The 24,662-nt window shown below is 42.1% G+C and overlaps 2 protein-coding genes across 8 annotated transcripts in view; both read left to right on the forward strand.

Moving 5' to 3' along the window:
• Positions 1-24,662, forward strand: part of lrrc8db (leucine rich repeat containing 8 VRAC subunit Db) — a 107,785-nt gene that overhangs the window by 67,589 nt on the left and 15,534 nt on the right. For 5 of the 6 annotated variants that reach the window (XM_087990436.1, XM_087990434.1, XM_043698745.2 and 2 more), the window contains one exon: positions 8,756-13,186. In XM_087990436.1, the coding sequence (XP_087846562.1) occupies positions 8,758-11,316 (2,559 nt within the window). In that variant the 5' untranslated portion in view covers positions 8,756-8,757 and the 3' untranslated portion in view covers positions 11,317-13,186. Of the gene's footprint in view, positions 1-8,755; positions 13,187-24,662 lie in introns of those variants that run through there. The other variant, XM_087990437.1, reaches the window with a different exon arrangement.
• The window catches only part of LOC122554163 (volume-regulated anion channel subunit LRRC8C-like), a 102,505-nt gene that overhangs the window by 44,892 nt on the left and 32,951 nt on the right, over positions 1-24,662 (forward strand). The window contains exon 1 of one of the 2 annotated variants that reach the window (XM_043698749.2): positions 9,475-9,603. The exons of the other annotated variant lie outside the window; for it this stretch is intronic. The gene's annotated coding sequence lies outside the window, so the exon portion shown is untranslated. Of the gene's footprint in view, positions 1-9,474; positions 9,604-24,662 lie in introns of those variants that run through there. 2 annotated transcript variants of the gene reach the window in all.

Below are 24,662 nucleotides of genomic sequence, written 5' to 3' on the forward strand. Positions count from 1 at the left end.
TTCTCTAACTTCCCACAAAGTTGATCAGGTCCCAGAGGTTTATCCACCTTTGTTTTAAGACTTTCAGCACTTCTGTAATGAGGACAGTTTTTTTTTTATTTCCCTGAGTTCCCTAGCACCTCCTTTCTTTCTCCACAGTAAAAGCTGACGCAAAATATCTGTTTCATGTCTCTCCTATCTCCTGAGGTTCAACACAAAGACAACTTTGCACTTAATGTATTTATAGAATCTCTTCGGATTATCCCTAGCCTTGGCAAAATAACCTTATCTCTTATCCCCTCTTTGCCCTCTGATTTCCTCTCTTAGGAATGCCTCTGCACCCCTAAAACTCTTCAAGAGATACACTTGATCCCAGTTGTCTGTATTTATGATGACTTTTTCTCAATATCTTTATTCATCTATTTTTCACAAATCCTGCCAGCATTACCCTTCACTCTAACACGAACATAATGCCTCTGAGCTCTCATTATCTCACTTCTGAAAATGTCCCACTTGCCAGTCGTCCCTTTACCTATGATTAGTCTACTCCGATCAACTTTGAAAGTGCATGTCTCATAGTCAAAATTTGCCTTACTCCTAATTAATGCTGACTGACCTGTTCAGATTTGAAAGTGCCAAAGTGAAGAGCAAGTTGTTGGTGTGCTAGATAACAAATGTAACTCATACGTGACTAATCTTCTAATCTCTAGAACCTCTTCAGACTTTCTCCTGCAATCCTGGCAGTGTCCACCAGTGAGCGCTGTCACTGCCATGAGTGATGATGCTACCAGCTCATCAGATTGGCCAGCAGCTGTCGAGGGTACTACTTCCTCAAAGGGTACAATTTTAAGTGGCCTCCTGTAGTGCATTCTGGCTGCAGGCTGGCCTTCCAACAGGCACATTTGGCAATAGACAATAGGTGCAGGAGTGGGCCATTCTGCCCTTCGAGCCTGCACCACGATTCAATATGATCATGGCTGATCATCCTTAATCAGTATCCTGTTCCTGCCTTATCTCCATAACCCTTGATCCCACAATCCTTGAGAGCTCTATCCAACTCTTTCTTAAGTGAATCCAGAGACTGGGCCTCCACTGCCCTCTGGGGCAGAGCATTCCACACACCCACCACTCTCTGGGTGAAGAAGTTTCTCCTCATCTCTGTCCTAAATGGTCTACCCCGTATTTTTAAGCTGTGTCCTCTGGTTCAGCACTCACCCATCAGCGGAAACATGTTTCCTGCCCCCAGAGTGTCTGGGCAACTTTCATCCTGCACCCTGTTCTCCATATGTTTTTACCCAAATCCATCTATAAAGCCATTTTAGTCTCTCAACTGGATGCTAAATTTTGAGTAAGTGAATTCTGCAAGCAATACCCCATCCTGTCCTGTTTCTGGAGCATTGAGTGTAAATATAAGAGGCTGGGTGGCAGTGGTCATATTGCTGCAACAGGTAATTATAATGTAATGACATCATTGTAGAACCCACTTGGGTGGGTCACTGATTTCATTGTTACACAGTACATCAGGACATTGATGGAGCGGCACTGTTGGAGATGGCGCCATGCATTTGTCATGCAGCTAAACTCTTGACATGCTAAAGCGTCTGACTGCAAAGACTGGCTTCCAGTTGAAGAATGTTAGCATTTTTTGTCTCAACATTACAGCAATAAATATTTTACTTTGGGCTGCTGTTAAATGTTTAAAAACTGCCAGATAAAAATTTGTTGGAAGTCACAGGCGAATGCCAGTAAACCACCTCACAGCACCAGGGTCCCGGGTTCGATTCCAGCCTCTGGCGACTCTCTGTGGATTTTGCACATTCTCCCCGTGTCTGCGTGGGTTTCCTCCCGGGTGCTCCGGTTTCCTCCCACAATCCAAAGATGTGCAGGTCAGGTGAATTGGCCATGCTAAATTGCCCACAGTGATAGATGCATGAGTCAGAGCGAAATGGGTCTGGGTGGGTTACTCTTCGGAGGGTCGGTGTGGACTGGTTGGGCCAAAGGGCCTGTTTCCACACTGCAGGGAATCTAATCTAATCTGCTCTGTTGTCATCCCATTGTCAGATTCATGTCCAAGCTTCAACAATTCTTGTATTACTTCACCATTAAAAACACTTTGTGTCTGAAGAAATGCTTGCTAACATCTGGCTGAAATCAAGTCTTTCGTAACTGTGCTCTTGTGTTGACATTTGAAGTTTACTTTGACTATCCTGTTAAGTATTCTGTGTATCTCCGAAAAGGTCATCTCCCAGCTTGAAGTTGAGTCTGAATTATCGCACATAACTCCTGCCCCTGGGGGTTTGACCTCGACTGCTTTTTTTTTGGCTGTGTAATCCGGTGACCTGTTTTGTTTGGCAAATTGTTCCTTCATGCTATTTAGACATGGTGCACTGTGAGGCAATTATCATTGGTTTGCTTTGATTTAATCTCTTACACCACATTCCACCCCCCACCCACCAACTTGAACCTCCCAGACCCAGCTAATACAACCACTCCCAGCTTAGTCTTAAAAACAAAGTCACATTTATTGTCACAACATGACAAAACAAAAATTTTATATTCATTGGCTGGAAACTGGTCTTTGGAATTGGAGCCTTGAATATACCAAGGGTAAATGTACTTTCGATGACAGCCTCTGCTCCAATCTCCTCCAGGTAAATATTGCAAAGACTAAAAACTTTGGATTCTACGACAAACTCCACTTATTACTCACCAATTATAGAACATTACAGCACAGTACAGGCCCTTTGGCCCTTGATGTTGCGCTGACCTGTCATACCAATCTGAAGCCCATCTAACCGACACTATTCCATGAACGTCCATATGCTTGTCCAATGGCGACTTAAATGTACTTTAAGTTGGCGAATCTACTACCGTTGCAGGCAAAGCATTCCATACCCTTACTACTCTCTGAGTAAAGAAACTACCTCTGACATCTGTCCTATATCTATCACCCCTCAATTTAAAGCTATGCCCCCTCGTGCTTGCCGTCACCATACTTGGAAAAAGACTCTCCCTGTCCACCCTATCTAACCCTCTGATTATCTTATATGTCTCTCTTAAGTCACCTCTCAACCTTCTTTCTAACTAAAACAGCCTCTATCCCTTGGTCTAACAACTGTCTTGAGGCTGAACCAAACTAGTCACGTTTGACATTTCAATGTGCATCTAACCACATAGATGTACTGTCTCAAACCACCTCCTTTCACTTCTGTAATTGGATAATGTTCTTCAGATCCACTGATGCCCCCGCTTATCTGTGGCTGAAACCTTCATCCGCGTGCTTACTTCAAGATCTGCCTATTCTAAAGCATTTTGGGTTAGTCTCCTATATCTGTAAGTTTCGGTTTACCTTTGTACTTTGCTCTGAATTGCTTTTGTCCATTATCTCTGTACTCACTAACTTACTTTGGCTCCTGGTTAAACAGCATCTTGATATTAAAATTCTCATCTTTTTTTGTCAAATCCTTCCTTATTTCTGTAAGCTGTTTCAGTTCCACAACCCACTAAGATAATGTGCGTTGTCAGAATATCTCTGATCATAATTGCTCCACTCTTAGTGGCTAGGCTTTCAGCTTACTAAGGCCCTTAGAACATAGAACATAGAAGCAATACAGGCCCTTCGGCCCTCGATGTTGCGCCGATCCAAGCCCACTATCCTCCATATGCCTATCCAATGCCCGCTTAAATGCCCATAATGAGGGAGAGTCCACCACTGCTACTGGTAGGGCATTCCATGAACTCACGACTCGCTAAGTAAAGAACCTACCCCTAACATCTGTCCTATACCTACCCCCCCCTTAACTTAAAGCTATGCCCCCTTGTAATAGCTGACTCCATACGTGGAAAAAGATTCTCACTGTCGACCCTATCTAAACCCCTAATCATCTTGTACACCTCTATCAAGTCACCCCTAAACCTTCTTTTCTCCAATGAAAACAACCCCAAGTGCCTCAGCCTTTCCTCATACGATCTTCCTACCATACCAGGCAACATCCTGGTAAACCTCCTCTGTACCCGTTCCAGTGCCTCCACATCCTTCCTATGGTATGGCGACCAAAACTGCACACAATACTCCAGATGCGGCCGCACCAGAGTCTTATACAACTGCAACATGACCTCAGGACTCCAGAACTCAATTCCTCTACCAATAAAAGCCAGTACGCCATATGCCGCCTTCACCGCACTATTTACCTGGGTGGCAACTTTCAAAGATCTGTGTACATGGACACCAAGATCCCTCTGCTCATCCACACTACCAAGTATCCGACCATTAGCCCAGTACCCCATCTTTTTGTTACTCTTACCAAAGTGAATCACCTCACACTTAGCTACATTGAACTCCATTTGCCATCTTTCTGCCCAGTTCTGCAGCTTATCTATATCCCGCTGTAACCTGCCACATCCTTCCTCACTGTCTACAACTCCTCCGACTTTCGTATCATCCGCAAACTTGCTCACGCAACCTTCTAACCCCTCCTCCAGGTCATTTATAAAAATGACAAACAGCAATGGTCCCAAAACAGATCCTTGCGGAACACCGCTAGTGACGGCACTCCAAGATGAACCTTTGCCATCAACTATTACCCTCTGTCTTCTTCCAGCCAGCCAACTCCTAATCCAAACCTCCAACTCACCCTCAATGCCATACCTCCGTATTTTTGGCAGTAGTCTACCATGGGGAACCTTATCAAACGCCTTACTAAAATCCATATACACCACATCTACTGCTTTCCCCTCATCCACCTCCTTAGTCACCTTCTCAAAGAATTCAATAAGGTTTATGAGGCACGACCTGCCCTTCACAAAACCATGCTGACTATCCTTGATCACGTTATTCCTATCCAGATGTTCATAAATCCTATCCCTTACAATTCTCTCTAAGACTTTGCCCACAACAGAAGTGAGACTCACCGGCCTATAGTTACTAGGGTTATCCCTACTCCCCTTCTTGAACAAGGGAACCACATTTGCTAGCCTCCAATCTTCTGGCACTACTCCTGTAGACAACGAGGACATAAAAATCAAGGCCAATGGCTCTGCAATCTCCTCCCTTGCTTCCCAGAGAATCCTAGGATAAATGCCATCAGGCCCAGGGGACTTATCTATTTTCACCCTTTCCAGAATTTCCAACACCTCTTCTCTACATACCTCAAAGCCATCCATTCTACTTAATTGTGACTCAGTATTCACATCGACAACAATGTCCTGTTCCTGAGTGAATACTGACAAAAAGTATTCATTCAGTGTCTCCCCAATCTCTTCAGCCTCCACACGCAACTCCCCACTACTATCCTTGACTGGACCTATTCCTACCCCAGTCATTCTTTTATTCCTGACATACCTATAGAAAGCCTTGGGGTTTTCCCTAATCCTACCAACTAAGGACCTTTCATGTCCCCTCCTTGCTGCTCTTAGCTCTCTCTTCAGGTCCTTCCTGGCTACCTTATAAGTCTCAATCGCCTCAATTGAACCTTCACGCCTCATCTTTACATAGGCCGCCCTCTTCCATTTAACAAGGGATTCCAATTCCTTATTAAACCACGGCTCCCTCACACGACCCTTTCCTCCCTGCCTGACAGGTACATACTTATCAAGGACACTCAATAGTTGCTCCTTGAACAAGCTCCACATATCAATTACGCCCTTGCCTTGAAGCTTACTTTTCCAAGCCACACATCCTAAGTCATGCCTCACCGCATCATAATTTCCCTGCCCCCAGCTATAGCTCTTGCCCTGTAGTGCACACTTATCCCTCTCCATCACTAGAGTAAAAGTCACTGTTCCCAAAGTGCTCACCTACCTCTAATTCTAACACCTGGCCTGGTTTGTTACCCAGAACCAAATCCAGTATGGCCTCACCTCTTGTTGGCCTATCTACATATTGTGTCAGGAAACCCTCCTGCACACATTGGACAAACACTGACCCATCTAACGAACTTGAGCTATAGTTTTCCCAATCAATATCAGGAAAGTTAAAGTCCCCCATAACAACCACCCTATTACTTTCACTCTTCTCCTGAATCATCCTCGCAATCCTTTCTTCTACGATTCTAGGACTATTAGGAGGCCTGTAAAAGACTCCTAACAGGGTGAGCTCACATTTCCTATTCCTAACCTCAGCCCAAACTAACTCGGATGGTGAGTCTTCATCCATAGTCCTTTCCACAGCTGTAATACTATCTTTGACAAGCAATGCCACACCTCCCCCTCTTTTACCCCCACCTCTGACCCTACTAAAACATTTAAACCCTGGGACCTGCAACAGCCAATCCTGTCCCTGTTCTACCCATGTCTCCGTAATAGCCACAACATCGAAGTCCCAGGTACCAACCCACGCTGCAAGATCACCTACCTTATTTCGTATACTTCTTGCATTGAAGTATACACACTTCAAGCCACCCTCCTTTGAAATTGATGCCATGTTCCTAACCTCCCTACACTCCAGGTCCTGCTCCCTAAAGCTACAGTCTGGGTTCGCATGCCCCTACAGAGTTAGTTTAAACCCCCCCCCCCCCCCCCCCCCCCCCCCCACCAAAGCACTAGCAAACCTCCCACCAAGGATACTGGTGCCCCTCAGGTTCAGGTGCAGACTATCCTGTTTATAGAGGTCCCACCTTCCCCAGAAAGAAGCCCAGTTATCCAAATACTGGAATCCCTCCCTCCTGCACCATCCTTGTAGCCACGCATTTAACTGTTCTCTCTCCCTATTCCTCGACTCTCTATCACGTGGCACGGGTAACAAACTAGAGACAACAACTCTGTTCGTTCTAACTCTGAGCTTCCAACCTAGCTCCCTGAAAGCCTGCCTAACATCCTCATCCCTCTTCCTACCTATGTCGTTGGTGCCAATGTGGACCACGACTTCGGGCTGCTCCCCTCCCCCTTAAGGACCCGGAAAACACGATCAGAGACATCACGTACCCTTGCACCTGGGAGGCAACCTACCAAACGTGAGTCTCTCTCGTTCCCACAAAACCGTCTATCTGTGCCCCGAACTATCCAGTCCCCAATTACTATTGCTCTGTTCTTCTCCACCCTTCCCTTCTGAGTAACGGGGACAGGCTCCGTGCCAGAGGCCTGAGCCCCGTTACTTACCCCTGGTAAGTATCCAAAACTGTATACTTGTTCTTGAGGGGAACGACCGAAGGGGGTCCCTGCACTGGCTGCTTCCTCCCAGTCCCCCTCACTGTCACCCATCTATCTGCCATCTTTGGAGTTACTACTTCCCTAAAGCTCCAATCTATGACCCCCTCTGCCTCCCGAATGATCCTAAGTTCATCCAACTCCATTTCCAGTTCCCTAACATGGTCTTGGAGGAGCTGGAGATGGGTGCACTTCCTGCAAGTGTAATCAGCAGGGACGTCCATGGCATCCCTCACCTCAAACATGTTGCAAGAGGAACATTGCACTGCCTTCACTGCCATCCCTCTGAAAGTAACCTTTTTTAAAAAAACTGGGTCTAAAGAATACAACAAGCAAAATGCAGCACTTACCTACTTACCACAACGGGTCTTATTATTTAGGTTAGAGGAGGAGGGCGGGTGGGAGACACTACCTCTGTAGTGCCTCGGGTTCTTCTCCTGCGCACTTTTAAAGGGAAAAAAACCTACCCAGGTAAGCTTACGCTCTACCTACTTCCGGGTCCCTTAGCTCAGTAGTTCCCTTGCTAACACAATCTACCTTTCCCATACCTCACTTTCATTCTTTTAAGGCACTCCTTAAAACCTACCACTTTGTCTAAGTTCTTGACAATACAGCAAAAAGCCACCATATGTGGCTCCATGCTTTATTTTGTTTATAATGCCTTTGTGAAGTCCTTTGGAATGTTTTATTACCTTTTTAAAGGCACTACCCAAATGCAAGATGTTGTCAGCCCAGGCACCAATCTTGTACTATTTTTGTAAGATCTTCACATCCTACTTTGAGATAAAAGTTGTCAATCCCTTGCCCCTAGCCAGTCAAAATGGACTACCTTGCAATCTCACAGCAACTTCAGTTTACTTACAATTATCAGGAACAGAAGAGAGCAATATGGATCCACTGTCATGTCACTTAATACCTTCACCCTCCTAATGCAATGGAGTATTTCTTCATGCCACTGTCTGTATCCTTTTCTTTGGGGAGTAACAGATCAAGATTAAACCCTTGTTACTGTCAGTGCTTGTTATCAGGTCACGTTACTCCCCTGACCATTTCCAAGAACAAATATCGTGAAAAGAGAAAAACCATCAGCAAGAAGGGTGTACCCCCTTTAAAGTTATGCTGATTTTTTTTTGTCTTAATGGCATCAGCAGCTGAAGGTTTTAAATTGACTTTTGTCAAGAACTATTCCTGCATCACTGCTGTTTTCTGTTTTAGTACATTGCAAATGCACTTTGCTCCAATTGTAGCAGAGGCTAAAATTATTTCTGTTGAGTCACAGATTGGGCTGTGATTTTTTTTTATTATTGCGCAAGATAACATCAGACATGTGGAATGAGGGCAATTGGGTTTCAATTGGGTTTTCTGACTCAGCAATGTGACTTTTGTTCAGAGATTCACATCTGAGTGAGCTGAAGTAAATCTTTTGACAGCTTCTAGATTTTATGGAGAAACCTTCAACGATTGTCTCCAATTACATCAGATTACACTTGCGGCTTAGTAGTATGCTGCATTGCAAACCTGACCAAATAACTGCCAGCAGGGGAATGCATTTGTAATTTCAAAGTGGGTCACTGTTAAGACTCAGCTATTTGCTCCCATCCCTAATTTACCTTTTTCTTAATGTATTTTACAGGAATGTTTACCCTCACAGAAGTTGCATCTCTTAATGACATACAGGCAACCTATCGAATTCTGAAACCATGGTGGGATGTATTCATGGATTATTTAGCCATTGTAATGCTCATGGTTGCTATATTCGCTGGCACCATGCAATTGACCAAAGATCAAGTCGTATGTCTTCCTGAGCCCTTATCAGAGGAGAGGTCAGAAAGCCAACGCAGCACCACTGAGAGCCCTGCAAAAGTTCCCAAAACATCCGTCATGCCAGATTTAGAAAGCGCCATGTCTTCAAGAGGGAGCCGGAATCATGCTACTGGGGAAACCTTTGAAGGCGTGCCTCCGTTGTCGGCTGACCACCCTGAAGATGGAGAGCATTCTGGAAGCAAAGGCCCTTTCAACTTTGGGCGCCCGACGAATTTGGAGTATCAGCAATATATTTTCATCAATCAGATGTGCTACCATGTGGCCTTGCCCTGGTATTCCAAGTACTTTCCCTATCTTGCATTAATCCATACACTCATCCTGATGGTCAGCAGCAATTTCTGGTTCAAGTACCCCAAGACCAGTTCAAAGATCGAGCACTTTGTTTCCATTCTGGGGAAGTGTTTTGAGTCACCCTGGACCACAAAAGCACTCTCTGAAACGGCATGTGAGGACTCTGAGGAGAACAAGCAACGTTTTAAGACCTCTGTGGCAAAGCATTTATCAACTGGTAGTGAGGAAGAGAGCCCCAGCTCCAGCACGCCCATGATATCCAGGACTGGACCTAAATTTTCTGCTGAGAAACCAGTCATCGAAGTTCCCAGCATGACTATTTTAGACAAGAAGGATGGGGAACAGGCTAAAGCCCTTTTTGAAAAGGTTCGTAAATTTCGTGCTCATGTAGAAGATAGTGATTTGATATATAAACTCTATGTTGTCCAGACAGTCATAAAGACGGTGAAGTTAATGTTCATTTTATGTTATACACTGACTTTTGTGACTTCTATAAACTTTAATCATATCTGCAAACCAGCAATAGAACATTTAACCGGATATGCTCAGTTTTACTGTACTCACAACATGGCTTTTATGCTGCGAAAATTATTAATTAGTTATATTGCACTCATATGTGTTTATGGACTGGTTTGTATATATACTTTGTTTTGGCTGTTTAGGCGGCCCTTGAAGGAATATTCGTTTGAAAAGGTCCGTGAAGAAAGTAGTTTTAGTGACATTCCAGATGTTAAGAATGACTTTGCATTTCTGCTACATATGGTCGACCAGTATGACCAACTTTACTCAAAGCGCTTTGGAGTCTTCCTGTCAGAGGTGAGTGAAAACAAACTGAGGGAACTCAGTTTGAACCATGAGTGGACTTACGAGAAACTCAAACAGCACGTCTCTAGGAATCCTCAGGACAAGCAAGAGCTGCACCTGTTCATGCTTTCCGGGGTGCCTGATGCGGTGTTTGACATGACCGAGCTGGAGATACTGAAACTAGAGCTGATTCCTGAGGCAAAGATTCCTGCCAAAATTTCCCAAATGACCAACCTTCAGGAGCTGCACCTTTACCATTGCCCAGCTAAAGTGGAGCAAACTGCTTTCAGCTTCCTCCGGGACCACCTTAGGTACCTGCACATCAAGTTCACGGATGTCGCAGAAATTCCCACCTGGGTCTATCTGCTTAAAAACCTGCGTGAACTCTACCTGGTTGGTAATCTGAACGCTGAAAATAATAAGATGATCGCTTTAGAGTCACTGCGAGAATTGAAGCACTTGAAGATCTTACATTTGAAGAGCAATTTGACCAAAATTCCTTCGAACATCACTGATGTTGCACCTCATCTCACCGCTCTGCTGGTTCACAACGATGGAACAAAACTTTTGGTTCTGAACAGTTTGAAGAAAATGATTAATCTCACTGAGCTGGAGCTGCAGAACTGTGAGCTGGAACGAATCCCACATGCCATTTTCAGCTTGACCAACTTGCAGGAACTGGACTTGAAATCCAACAATATTCGCACAATCGAAGAGGTGATCAGTTTTCAACATCTGAAGCGCTTGACATGCCTGAAGTTGTGGCACAACAAAATCATCACCATTCCTTCATCCATCAGCCTGGTGAAAAATCTTGAGCTGCTTTACCTTTCTCAGAATAAACTGGAATCTCTCCCGGCAGCACTCTTCACATTGCAGAAGCTGAGATATCTCGATGTAAGTCACAATTCTATTGCTGTCATTCCAGTGGAGATCATGTCCCTACAGAATTTACAGTATTTTGCAGTGACAGGAAACAGAGTGGAAATTTTGCCAAAGCAGGTTTTTAAGTGCACAAAGTTGCGGGTTTTGAATGTGGGCCAAAACTGCATTACTTCCATTTCAGAAAAGATTGGCCAGCTAGTGCAGCTCTCGCAGCTGGAGCTGAAAGGGAACTGCCTGGACAGACTTCCAGCAGAGTTAGTCCACTGCCGCCTTCTGAAGAAAAGTGGGCTTGTCGTTGAGGATCACCTCTTTGACACCCTGCCCCCTGAGATTAAAGACCTCTTTAATCAAGACTTTAACTCAAACTCGACATTTGGCACAGGAATATAAATTATTGTAGCAGCTTCAGGACTGAATATTTGCTTGTTAACTGGAAAAATATGTATAAAATAGATCAAGGTACATAAACATGGCAAGTGTTTAAAAACTAGTTAAAGGTGATGCTAGTTTTTTTTTTTGCCCTGATAAAGCGCTCAAATCATTGTAATAAATTGTAACCAATGAACTAACTGTTGGTCACTGGCTGTCTTACCCAAGTCTGTTAATGATGGAATATTTGTTCATATATCTTTGTTTTGTAAATGGATTTAATTTATTCTTGACATTTTAAAAGAGAACTTTTTTTGATTTCTATATCCTGTCCAAGAGTGCTGTCTCGCTCCAAATGCATGGCCTCTTTCAACTCTGCTGAGCTGGCCTTTACAAGATTTGAGAGTGGAGCATTAGTCCACTTTAAATTTTTCATTTCATTTCCCTTCTTGAGGGATCCTGCAGCTTGGTTCCTTTCCTGTTTTAGTCGCCATTTTATGATCAGAAATTTGTTACATTGGACATTATAAAACCTGTATTTGTGTCTTTCTGGTACCACATCTGTTTTTGTCCATTGTTCCTGTAGGGAGAGGGTTGAGTTGCAGGTTCTCAAATTGTGGCGTCTAGCGCACACAACTTGACAATGTCTGGCTCCCAGCACCAATTTCAGCTTGTTTCTAAATAAAGGAAAACAAACTTAATTCAAAGTAATTTTCTATTCGCTTATTTAAAAGGAGGTAGGGCTAAGGAGTATAATTTGAGTAAAGCCCTCTGAGCAGTGCTACGCACCTTTTTTTTATTATTATTATGTCGAATGTACCCGCCTTTTCAGAGGTGTCTTCAGCCTAGCAAACTGGTGTTCAGCCATGTTGGACCTCAACACCTAGAAATCCCTTTCTGATAAACTTTTTAATCAAGGTGCGTGTCCAGTGTTTCAGATTGATTTTATAACAGTAATATTTTATCTTGGTGTTGCTATTAGCCCTTGGTAGATGTCGAAATAGGAGGGGGGCATAAAGGAAAGATGAATACCTGTAGCTTTTCATCTACTTGGCCAACTCAAAAGCAATCTACAGACACACCGGGTTTTCTGAAAGTAAATGAAGTTGCTCTGGGATGCCCCTTGGATGTCTTTCGCCAACATATGGCATGCTTGGTTCTTAGGGAGACCTGAAATTATACCAAATACTTCATTTAAATTAAAGGTCCCTGCTAGCAGGGATTAAAACAAATTTTTCAGTACTTATGAAAAACACATTCTCTGGCCTCTTCTGCTTTTTCAAGTGTTGGAAAATCCCAGCAAAGCTTTTAATGGCCGGCTATTAGCTGGCTGAAGGGCATAAGAATTCAGAAATCTGATTTAAAACAAAAAAGCTTTTTCTTGAGAAAAATATAGTTACAATAGTTTTGTTAATTGGCATAAATTGCAGAGATTTATGAATGAAGGGGAACTTTGATCTTGTTATCATATCTCTGTAAAAGCCACAATAGAACTCCCTAGCTGGAATCCACACCGTTCTGTCTACATTTGTTTGGTGCTTGTGTTTTTCCATGTCTCTGTACCTTTGCAACTGAATAATCCATAGTGCTGAAACTCTCTCAGCAAGATCTGTTGATATATGGAAAAGAAGATGAGATTAGAATTTCAATGATGTCGGAGTTAATGAGGAATTGAACCTGAAAGAAAGACCGTTACTCTGTTCCAAGATGGGCCTACAATAAGATCAATATCATTGGTCGGTGCTTCCAACTGTTAAAAACTGCATCTTGGAAAGAAATGTATAGTGCCTTTCATGTTTTCAGGACTTCATAAAAATGAGTCATTACTTGCAGTGTAATCAGTGGCACAATGTAGACATTTATATACTGCACAGTCCTTTACTTTTTTTTTTACAAAAAATTATGATTGTTTTGTTAATTTACTGAACAATCTAAAACAAAAAGCAATGCACAACTGGTCCATCAGTATCCAGATATATAAGAGCTTAAACGTTTTAGATACAGGCTCTTTGTCAGACAGAAATCTTTCTCCCGACGTTCACAGACCTGATGTTTACTTCAAGAATCTGGATATCTTTGAACATAAATATTATCTTTGGTGATACCAATAGATAATCTTTTAATCACAATTCATAATTACCTAGTAATAATACTGCCATTAACCTCTGAACTGAACAATATCATACAAACAAGTTTACAGTTTGTCCTGCTACTACTAACATAACGACCTGGACCCTAGATTGAGGTCCTTGCAATGTGCAGTCAAGATGACAAAAATCTGCAATTAAGAAGACTTGCATTTTGAAAGTGATGAAATCAAGTTTTAAAAAACTGTGCTAGGTTGTAGATATGGGAGGAATGTAGGTTAATTGGGGTTTTCTTTTAGTTGAAATTCTGTGCCTGAATCTTGGTAAAATCAGATCAGTTTATTCGAACACAATGTGCAATCAGAAAAAGAAAGAGGATGGCAGATCCTTCATGGTAAATGCATTTAACAGGAACCCAGATGAGTACAGGAGTGAAAATGGTAGAGTTACAGCAACCAAGGGTGGGAGGAGGTTCATGGAGCACAAGAACTGGCATGGTCAAATTGAGTCAACTGTGCTGCACATTATGTAACTATAGGTAAGAATTCAGGGAATTGTTAGTATATAGAATCCTGCCGAATGCGATACGTTCTCACGCTGAGTTGATTCCAGTTCAGATCTGTAGTGCAACAATCAGCATTTATCTACTTCAGAACATCGGTTCTTATGCTCTCTTTGGACACACAAAAACCTGCTTGGTTCAGCACAAAACTGGCTTTGCACACATGTTGAAAATTCATCTCCCAGCTAGCTGAGAGATTTTAGCGCTCAAGTCTGAAGAGTAAATGTGCTGAAAGATTGTGTAAAGTGCCACACTCTATGCCACATGGTTTATCTGAACGTGCATTTACTGCATAGATGCAAAGCCATGACAAGTGTGCAAGAATATTTTTTAAATCAGTTTTATGTGGCAACATTCCAAGCACAAAAAAACACATGCAAATGACCCAAATTGTAGTTCAGAATTTGACAGTCAGTGCTCTGTTCAAATTGGGGAATGACCTGTTTTTGTTTAAATTAGGCACACCAATTGGACACTATGGACAGAGGCATTTTTACATACTGAACAATTGCATGTTAATTGTAGTGCAAATAAAAGGTCTCTATTTTTGAATTTTATTTCTAAATGACCTGATTGAATGTGAACCCACATCTTATATGTTTGGGTTGATTGTACTGCATTGTAGAGTTGGTTTTTTTCGCTGCTAATACATATTCTTGGATGTTTGAAAGATATTGAGAAAGATGTTGATCTCTGATAATAAAACAGACATTATCGGAATGACTACCCAATATCCATCCAGCCTGAAGCTCAGTTCTGTTATAATTAATGGAATGCAATATCAAGTGCTGTATCGAATGGATTTCTGATTGTATTCTGCCACTTCTGAGATAAATTTCTCCTGAGTTTATAATCACTCATTCCATGGTGACTTAAAGAAATTACTGAACAGTGTTGGTTTAGCTCTTGCATGCCTATATATAAATGTTTCTCATTTTGGTTGTCAGAAGCCAATTATTTCAACTAAGGTGTGACTTCCAACATATGTCTCGTTGAACTTTGCCTTCAAGTCAGAAATGTTTAGGTAATGCACAATTAATTGTTAAGCAAACCAGTCTCAGTTGCTTTCAGTTCAAAGGTGCTTGAAATTTTCACTTCCTGTGTCCTGCTATACAAGCAGGGTTTTTATCATAAAGGTTATGACTGCCCTCTAGTGCAAATTCATTGGCATAGTCAGTGAAATGTACCAGAAGCAGTCTGGTTCCTGGCTCCTACCTCCAACTGTGAATCGACAGATGCCCAAAAAGACCAAAACCAGTGTCTGTATTTACAAGCTTCACTGACTAAAAATGCACTAAGTTGGTTTGAGATGAATCCGTTTTTCCTTACTGAGTAGGTTCTTACACGTATTAAAGTCTGCCATTTGTATAAAGTATTAAAAAGCAGTTTACTGATTACAAATTGATTAGCAGTCAGTAATGAACTATTGCTTAATTAACGCTATCCTTCCCGTTGGAGTCTTGTTAAAGTGCAAGTTCTACCCAATTTCTAACCTTGGTGTTCTGAAACTTATTGGGTGAAATTGGTCCTGTTTTTGTCAATGGTATTGACAGCAGGAAATGGCAGAAAAACAAAGATGTCTTGATCCAACCTGAATGCCTAAGTATTAATGTTGCATATTTTGAGGACAGTGTTAATATTTTTTTCTGCACTCTGAGCTTCAACATATAGAAGCCACAGTATTCCAGTAAAGGTTGGGAAAGTTGGTGCAGAAATTGAGTAGGCACAGTTAGTCTCATGGGCATTTTTGTTTGATGTCGCTACCTCGGATTTCATGTTCGCTATTGTCCATGCTTTTATTGAACAAATATGAACAGCACATCCAATGATTGGAGACCCTTCCAAATCGCACATTTTATAATGGTAAACAGGACTCAATTGTGCAATTAGGACTGTTTTCTGTCAATCTCAGTTTAATTTTAATTTTAACCTATCAAATTTTGACTTAGCAAATTCGACAGTGCCAACTCTTGAGAAACAGCCAAACTACTGGAGAAGACGAGAAAGATGAAAAGAATTTCATGGTGTAGCTTAGGATTTTTTAAAACATTTTCAGAAGCAAAAGATCGAGCAACAAAATAATGGCATACCAAAATGTATTATGGAATTATAGTAATACAATAAAGATGATTACTCAAATGAATTCTGTTTATTTACTTAATCTCCCCAAACTAACTTTTTCTCCTGCATCACTCCAACACAGATTTCTTCTCATTTATTATTTTCTACCTATTCATTTGATCGGTTTTAAGCACTTCTGAGTATACACGTAAAAAATGCCATTATCTGTGTCCCTGTTTTGACTCTTTCTGGTTATTCCTATCTAAACTTTTCTAAGCTTCTATTCTTTTTGCACCCACAACATTATTCTTTTGGGGTCTGGGGGGTTGGGGTGGGGTTCAATTCTCACCACTTGAACAGCAAGCTAGCAGAGCAGTCTCCCATCACACAGACTGGTCAACTTTTGATTTCCAAATAAAATTTGTGGGTTCTCCAGGGAGGGTGTACCATTATACCACCCAGCTAGTTCATTAACCAAGTTAGTGAAGATGGACTTTGCTACCATTATTTCCAGTTATCAATGTGGGCAGCACAGTGATTCAGTGGTTAGCACTGCTGTCTCACAGCACCAGGGTCCCAGGTTCGATTCCAGCCTCAGGTGACTGCCTGTGTGAAGTTTGCACATTCTTCCCACGTCTGTGTGGGTTTGCTCCGGTTTCCTCCCACAGCCCAAAGATGTGCTAGTTAGGTGAATTGGTAAATTGTCCATAGTGTTAGGTGCATTAGTCAGAGGGAAATGGGTCTGGGTGGGTTACTCTTTGGAGGGTCAGTGTGGACTGGTTGGCCCAAAGGGCCTGATCCCACATTGTAAGGTGTCTAAAATAGAATACATTAGATTAGGTGGACATAACACTCAACTGCTTGCATAGCTCCTCCTTTTTCCTGTCTTCCTACAAACCTAAGATATTGAGTTCTGTTGATTAATCCTTGGAAAAATCACTTAGCAAGTGGTCTATTTTCCAGACCAGCAATAAGAGCTGTGTCTTTAGATCATAACAGCAACAACTATTGGTTTTGCCCTCCTGGGATGGCCCTGCTCCTGGACAAATCAAACACATGTAAGCTAGAGTTCAAATTGACCACTGGAATTTTCCATGAAGTACTGATTTGCAAAGCTTTGACAACGGCCCATTCATTATATTGTTTGCTTTTGGTGTGGGCAAATTAATCATGGTAGTAATCTGTGTTGTTGTACCCATAATGATAAAAAATTACCCAGATTGTATGACAAGAGTGGCATGGTGACTCAGTGGTTAGCACTGCGGCCTGACCCGGGTTCGTATTCCTACCTTGGGAGACTGTGCAAACTTCACACAGACATTCTCCCCTGGATGTCTGCATGGGCTTTCTCCAGGTGCTCTGGTTTCCTCCCACAGGCCAAAGAGGTGCGGGTTAGGTGAATTGGCCATGCTAAATTGCTCATACTGTTAGGTGCATTAGTCAAGGGTAGGGTAGGAGAATGGATCTGGGTGGGTTGCTCTTCAGAGGGTCAGTGTGGGAGGGCCTGTTTCCATACTGTAGGGAATCTAATCTAATAGCACAAGAACAGGCCCTTTGGTCCATCATTTCTGCTGACAAAGATGCCATTCTAAACAAATTCCATCTGCCTGCATATGTTCCATAGCCCTCTATTCTAGTCTGTTCATGAGTCTGTCTAAATGCCTCTTAAAAATTGTCATCGTACCTATGTCTACCACCTCCCCAGTACTGTGTTCCAGGCATCTACCACCCTCCATGAAAACAATACCTTGCGTGTATTGTACAATAATAAAACTGTTTAAAATAGGGAAGTGCCTGGGTTGGTTCTCCATGTCATTCTGCATGCTTTCTCTATAAGCTTTTATATTTTCAAATATTTAGTCACTTGTTCCTTTAAAAATTTCTACTTTACGCACTTCCTAAAATGTTCCTATGTACTAACCACTGAAGTATAGGGAAAATATGTTCTAACCATTTTGTTTGTGATAGGCTTATACTGTCTAGTTACTGAATCATTCAGAAGTGGATATGTTTTCACAAATCTACCTTGTGAAAGCCTTTCAATATTGATTACTTCAATCAGATGTTCTCTTTTGATGAAAAGAATCCCTTTTCAGCTTTAATATTTTATAATTAAAACCCTTCTGCATCTTCGACACTCAGATGACATGAATGATGGAGGGATTCAAAGATGAAATACATAGTATTTAGTCATAGGTTTGAGCCATTTGACTCTTTGAATCTATTCCACCATTCACTAATCTGGCTAATCAGGTGATGCTTTAACCATATTTTCCTTATTCCTCCCATTGTCATTGACTCCCCGTCTCAAAAATCTGTCTAATTTTGCTTGAATAAATTCAATTATGCAGCCACCAAAGCTTTCTGAGGAAGAGAATTGCACAGACTAACACCACTCAAAGGAAATGAAGTTCTCGTTATCTGTGTTAAGAAGGAGATTTTGTATTTTTTTTGTAAATATATTTCATAGCAAATATTTTTAACTTTACAAACATATAAAATTATTGAAAAAATACAATCAATAACATATTAGTATAATAAAAAGAAAGCAAAACACAAATTACAATAATAACCTACCCTATAATACAAAACCAACCCTAACACTGTGCAAAGCAACACCAACAAATAAGTAAATAGCTAACAGGTTTTTAAAAACAGCAAAAAAACACCAAAACATAAACACAGAATGCAGAACAGCTACGCTCGGCGCGAAGCTCCCAAACAGAGGAACGGGAGCATTGTATATACACCCGTATTAACTCAGGAGACCCTCTCCAGGGCCCAGGGTTTGACAAACTTAACCATCCTAGTCAAACAAATGCCCTAGTTAAGATAACTGTTAAGTCTATGTCCAAATAACTCAAGTGAGCATAAGCATAAGAGGTACAGTTAGTAAGTTTGCAGATGACACCAAAATTGGAGGTGTAGTGGACAGCGAAGAGGGTTACCTCAGATTACAACAGGACCCGGACCAGATGGGCCATTGGGCTGAGAAGTGGCAGATGGAGTTGAATTCAGATAAATGCGAGGTGCTGCATTTTGGGAAAGCAAATCTTAGGACTTATACACTTAATGGAAAGGTCCTAGGGAGTGTTGCTGAACAAAGAGACCTTGGAGTGCTCGTTCATAGCTCCTTGAAAGTGGAGTCACAGGTAGATAGGATAGTGAAGAAGGCATTTGGTATGTTTTCCTTTATTGGTGAGAGTATTGAGTACAGGAATTGGGAGGTCATGTTGTGGCTGTACAGGACATTGGTTAGGCCACTGTTGGAATATTGCGTGCAATTCTGGTCTCCTTCCTATCAGAAAGATGTTGTGAAACTTGAAAGGATTCAGAAAAGATTTACAAGGATGTTGCCAGCGCTGGAGGATCTGAGCTACAGGGAGAGGTGGAACAGGCCGGGGCTGTTTTCCCTGGAGCATCGGAGGCTGAGGGGAGACCTTAGAGGTTTACAAAATTATGAGGGGCCTGGATAGGATAAATAGACAAAGTCTTTTCCCTGGGGTCGGGGAGTCCAGAACTAGAGGGCATAGGTTTGGGTTGAGAGGGGAAGATATAAAAGAGACCTAAGGGGCAACTTTTTCACACAGAGGGTGGTATGTGTATGGAATGAGCTGCCAGAGGGTGTGGTGGAGGCTGGTACAATTGCAACATTTAAGAGGCATTTGGATGTGTATATGAATAGGAAGGGTTTGGAGGGATATGGGCTGGGTGCTGGCAGGTGGGACTAGATTGAGTTGGGATATCTGGACGGGTTGGACTGAAGGGTCTGTTTCCATGCTGTACATCTCTATGACTCTAAGTAGGGCTGCTTATAAAAATGCTCTGTTATGTGGTGAGACCGTGTATTCTTAAACTTTGTCCCCAGTTCTAGTGTCCCCCACAACAGAAAATGTCCTCTTGGGATCTTGCATGTTTAACCCCAAACTCTTCTAAATTCCAATGGGTACAAGCTCAGCTTGTCTAACATTTCCTTGTATGATAACCTCTCATCCCAGGAATGAGTTGAGTGAATCTTGTCTGAAATACTTCTACTGTATTTATATTCTTTCATATAAAGAAGGGAACAAAAACTGTGCAATGTGATTCACGTGATTTATCCTGCATAGCTTCACTTAAAACTTTCTTACTTCTTTATTCCATTTCCCTATCTTTCAGAATCACTTGCTATACCTGCATACTCCTTTGTTGTGACTCACACTCCAGCACACCCAAATCTTGCTGAAATAGTTGTGTGATTTCTGATTGTTTAAATAATACATGCTTTTCTATCCTTCATGCCAAAGTGGACTAGTTAACTTGTCCCTACTGTACAGCCATCTGCTAAATGTTCCTCACTCACTCAACTTGTTATTTTCCCATCTGATGATAAAAGTGGATAAATCAGACCCCAGAATGAAATCTGACCTGACAAGTAAAATTCAAAAAATGGTCTGACATAATGCTTATTCACTGAAGCATGGACATATGAAGCTACAGATTTTCTTCAACAATATAATAGAAAGTTATTTCAAAAGGAATAAAGGAAATATAACAAACCAAGCCATCTAAATATAGGACACAGTTTGACTGGTGGGATACTGCAGAGATCAGTGCTTAGTTATTCACAATATACATTAATGACTTAGATGAGAGAACTAAATGTAATACATTCAGTTTTGCTGATGACACAAAGTTGTGTGGCAGGGTGAGCTGTGAGGAGGAGACATAGATGCTTCACTGTGATGGGGACAAGTTAATTAAGTGGGCAAATGCATCAGATGAAATAAAATGTGAGGTTATCTACTTTAGTAGGAAAACCAATAATGAAGATTATTATCCGAATAGTGACAGATTGGGGAAAGGGATGGTGCAACGAGACGTGGGTATCCTTGCACACCACTTGCTAAAAGTAGGCATGCTCATGATGAAGACAAATGCAATGTTGGCCTTCATAGTAAGAAGATTTAAATACAGGAGCCCAACAGCAACGGGGTGTACCGATACAACATGGAGTGTGACGATTCAACAAGGCAACTCACCACCACCTCAGAGCAGTCAGGGATAGGCAATCAATGTTGCTCCAGTCAGCAAAGCCCAAATTTCATGAATGAATAAACAATATTAAATGCATGCATTTCTAGGCTATCTTTATCAATATCTACATATACATTAAAGTCACCTATGAGTATTGTGGTACCTTTCCTACAAGTTCCATTTATCCCTTCCTATATACCTGTTATACAGTGTAACTGTTGTTAGGTGGCCCAAAACTTAGAAGTGATAAATTGTTTTACTATATTGTTATCTCTACCAAATTTTATTTTGCACCTTGCCCATTTGAGCTAAGGTCATCTTTAACCAATATACTAGAGCCATAGAGATGTACAGCATGGAAACAGACCCTTCAGTCCAACCTGTCCATGCTGACCAGATATCCCAACCCAATCTAGTCCCACCTGCCAGCACCCAGCCCATATCCCTCCTTCCTATTCATATACCCATCCAAATGCCTCTTAAATGTTGCAATTGTACCAGCCTCCACCACACTCTCTGGCAGCTCATTCCATACACGTACTACCCTCTGCGTGAAACTGTTGCCCCTTAGGTCTCTTTTATATCTTTCCCCTCTCACCCTAAACCTATGCCTTCTAGTTCTGGACTCCCGCACCCCAGGGAAAAGACTTTGTCTATTTATCCTATCCATCCCCCTCAAATTTTTGTAAACCTCTATAAGGTCACCCCTCAGTCTCCAACGCTCCAGGGAAAACAGCCCCAGCCTGTTCAGCCTCTCTCTGTAGCTCAGATCCTCCAACCCTGGCAACATCCTTGTAAATCTTTTCTGAACCCTTTCAAGTTTCACAACATTTTTCCGATAGGAAGGAGACCAGAATTGCACGCAATATTCCAACAGTGGCCTAACCAATGTCCCGTACAGCTGCAACATGACCTCCCAACTCCTGTACTCAATACTCTCACCAATAAAGGAAAGCATACCAAATGTCTTCTTCACTATCCTATATACCTGCGACTCCACCTTCAAGGAGCTACGAACCTGCACTCCAAGGTCTCTTTGTTCAGCAACATTCCCTAGGACCTTACCATTAAGTGTATAAGTCCTGCTAAGATTTGCTTTCCCAAAATGCAGCACCTCACATTTATCTGAATTAAACTCCACCTGACACCTCTCAGCCCATTGGCCCATCTGGTCCAGATCCTGTTGTAATTTGAGGTAACCCGCCATGCTTATTTAACAGACCTGCCCCATCAGCTTTTTCTAAGTATCCGATATTTTCAAAACATCAGATACCCTTCAATATCCAAATCCTAGCCTTGGTCACTCTGCAACCATGTATTTGTTAGGCTTTCGTAAAAAATAGGAGCAGGAGCCTGCTCTGCTTTTCAATCAGATCATGGCTGACCTTTTCGTGGACTTAGCTCCACTCACCTGCCCGCTCACCATATCCCTTCCTTCCTTTATTGTTCAAAAATCTATTGATCTTTGCCTTAAAAACATGCAACGAGGTAGCCTCAATTGCTTCATTTGGCAGCGAATTCCACAGATTCACAACCCTTTGGATGAAGCAGTTCCTCCTCAATTCAGGCTTAAACCTGCTCTCCCTTCATTTGAGGCTATGCCCTCCAGTTCTAGTTTCACCCGCCAGTGAAAACAACCTCCCTGTTTCTATCCTATCTATTCCCTACATAATTTTATATGTTTCGGTAAGATTCCTCCTTCATTCTTCTAAATTCCAATTATAGTCCCAGTGTACTAAATCTCTCCTCAACTGCAGAAACAACCTCGTGAACCTCTTCTGCATTCCCTCCAGTGCCAATACATCCTGTCTCAAGTAAGGCTTTGAGCCATACATTTATTTTCCACTCTTATTTCCCCTCCTAGTTTACGGCTCAGGTGATAATACAGAGATTATTGTCTTTGAGATTCTGCTATTTAATTTAGTCCCCTGGCAACTGATAATCTCAAAGCATAACCTGTTTTCTAGCATTACCTATGATGTTGGCACCTCTGTGCAACATAACAACTGGATCTTCTCCTCCCATTGTAAGTTCCTCTCCAGCTCAAAGCAGATGTTCTGAACCTGGGAACTGAGTTCATCTGCCCTCTCGCTCTTGACTGTACAGAACAGTGTCTTTCTCCCTGACTTCTATTGGTTCAACTACTATAACTAAAATCATAGAATCCCTACCGTGCAAATAGAGGCCATTTGGCCCATGAAGTCTACACTCACCCTCCTAACAGCATCCCACCACCCATTCCATCTCCACCCATAGTACAGGGCTATTTAGCATAGCTAATCCATCTAACCTACACATCCTTACACAGTGGGATGAAACTCACACAGACACAGGAGAACATGCAAACTCCACACATGCAGTTACCCAAGGCTGGAATTGAATCTGGGTCCATGGCACTGTGAGACAGTGGTGCTAACCACTAACTACCTCTTTCTGACTTGATTAGCTCGCTGTAAGACATACTGGCATTGGAAGCAGCCCAAAGAAGGTTCCCTAGGTTATGCTCAGATATGGAAGGATTATCTTACTGAGGAGAGGTTGAGTATTTTAGGACCATACCTGTTGTAATTGGAACAAGGTTAGCCAGCAGGACCTCACATAATATGTGTTCCTTGATTGAGGCTGTTAACCTGGTCCAATCAAGAGGTCCTGTCTGACAGAAAAGAGCAGGAGTGTCAGAGGTTCTGTTCACCCTGATGGATGGCTCTGAAGGAGCTGGATCAGTGTCAGGGACTCTCCATGTGCAAATAAAGGGTGACTTGGTGACCGGCCTCTGTGGAGTTATTCCAGTGGCAATGACACAAAGCACTGTCCTGAAGAAGTTCACTTGCAACAGTCATTGAGTTTTTTTCATTATTCATTCACAGAATGGGAGCATCACTGGTATGCCAGCATTCATCGAAAAAGGACAGTTAAGAGTCAACCACATTGCTTGTGGTTCTGGTGTCACATGTAGGCCAGACCAGATAAGGATGGCAGTTTCCTTCCCTAAAGGTTATTATTGAACCGGATGGATTTTTGTTTCCTGACAATTGGCAATGGTCTCATGGTCCTAATTCAACTTTTAATTCTAGGTTTTTATTGAATTCAAATTCCACCAGCTGTTGTGGTAGGATTTGAACTCTGGTCCTCAGAGCATTACCTGGGTCTCTGGATTAATAGCCTAGTGATAATGCTACTAGGCCATTGGCCTATAGGGAATTGGGGTTAGCATTTCTAACATCATGCCGTTATTTAAGAAGGTGGACTTGTTGGATTCTGCCATCGAAGACTGAGCTCAGTATATGTAAAGAATGCATTTTTTTTTCCGGACAAATTACTTAGGATAAGATGAAAAGCAACAGGTAATTCTCCGGACAGCTTGTAGATTTGCAGCTTTTTCAGTTATTAGGAGCCTAACCCTCCATGAGGTGGCAGGTATTAAACTGGCTTAAGAGTTGACAGATTTAGTTAAGGAATCTCATGACCACATGCCTCCTCTAATTCTGAGACACTATCAGTTTTGCTCGACAATTCGAGAATCGGGGAGTCTGTGTTGGGATTTTTGACAAGGTTAAGGTGACTGGCTGAGGCATATGACTTTGGTTTAATTCTAATGAGATGCTGAGTGATCGTTTGGTTCGTGGGATTAATGATGGAAC

The sequence above is a fragment of the Chiloscyllium plagiosum genome, unplaced genomic scaffold, assembly GCF_037043375.1.
Source record: "Chiloscyllium plagiosum isolate Xiang-an unplaced genomic scaffold, Cpla_swu_hap1 HiC_scaffold_9, whole genome shotgun sequence".
NCBI classification, from domain to species: Eukaryota; Metazoa; Chordata; class Chondrichthyes; order Orectolobiformes; family Hemiscylliidae; genus Chiloscyllium; species Chiloscyllium plagiosum.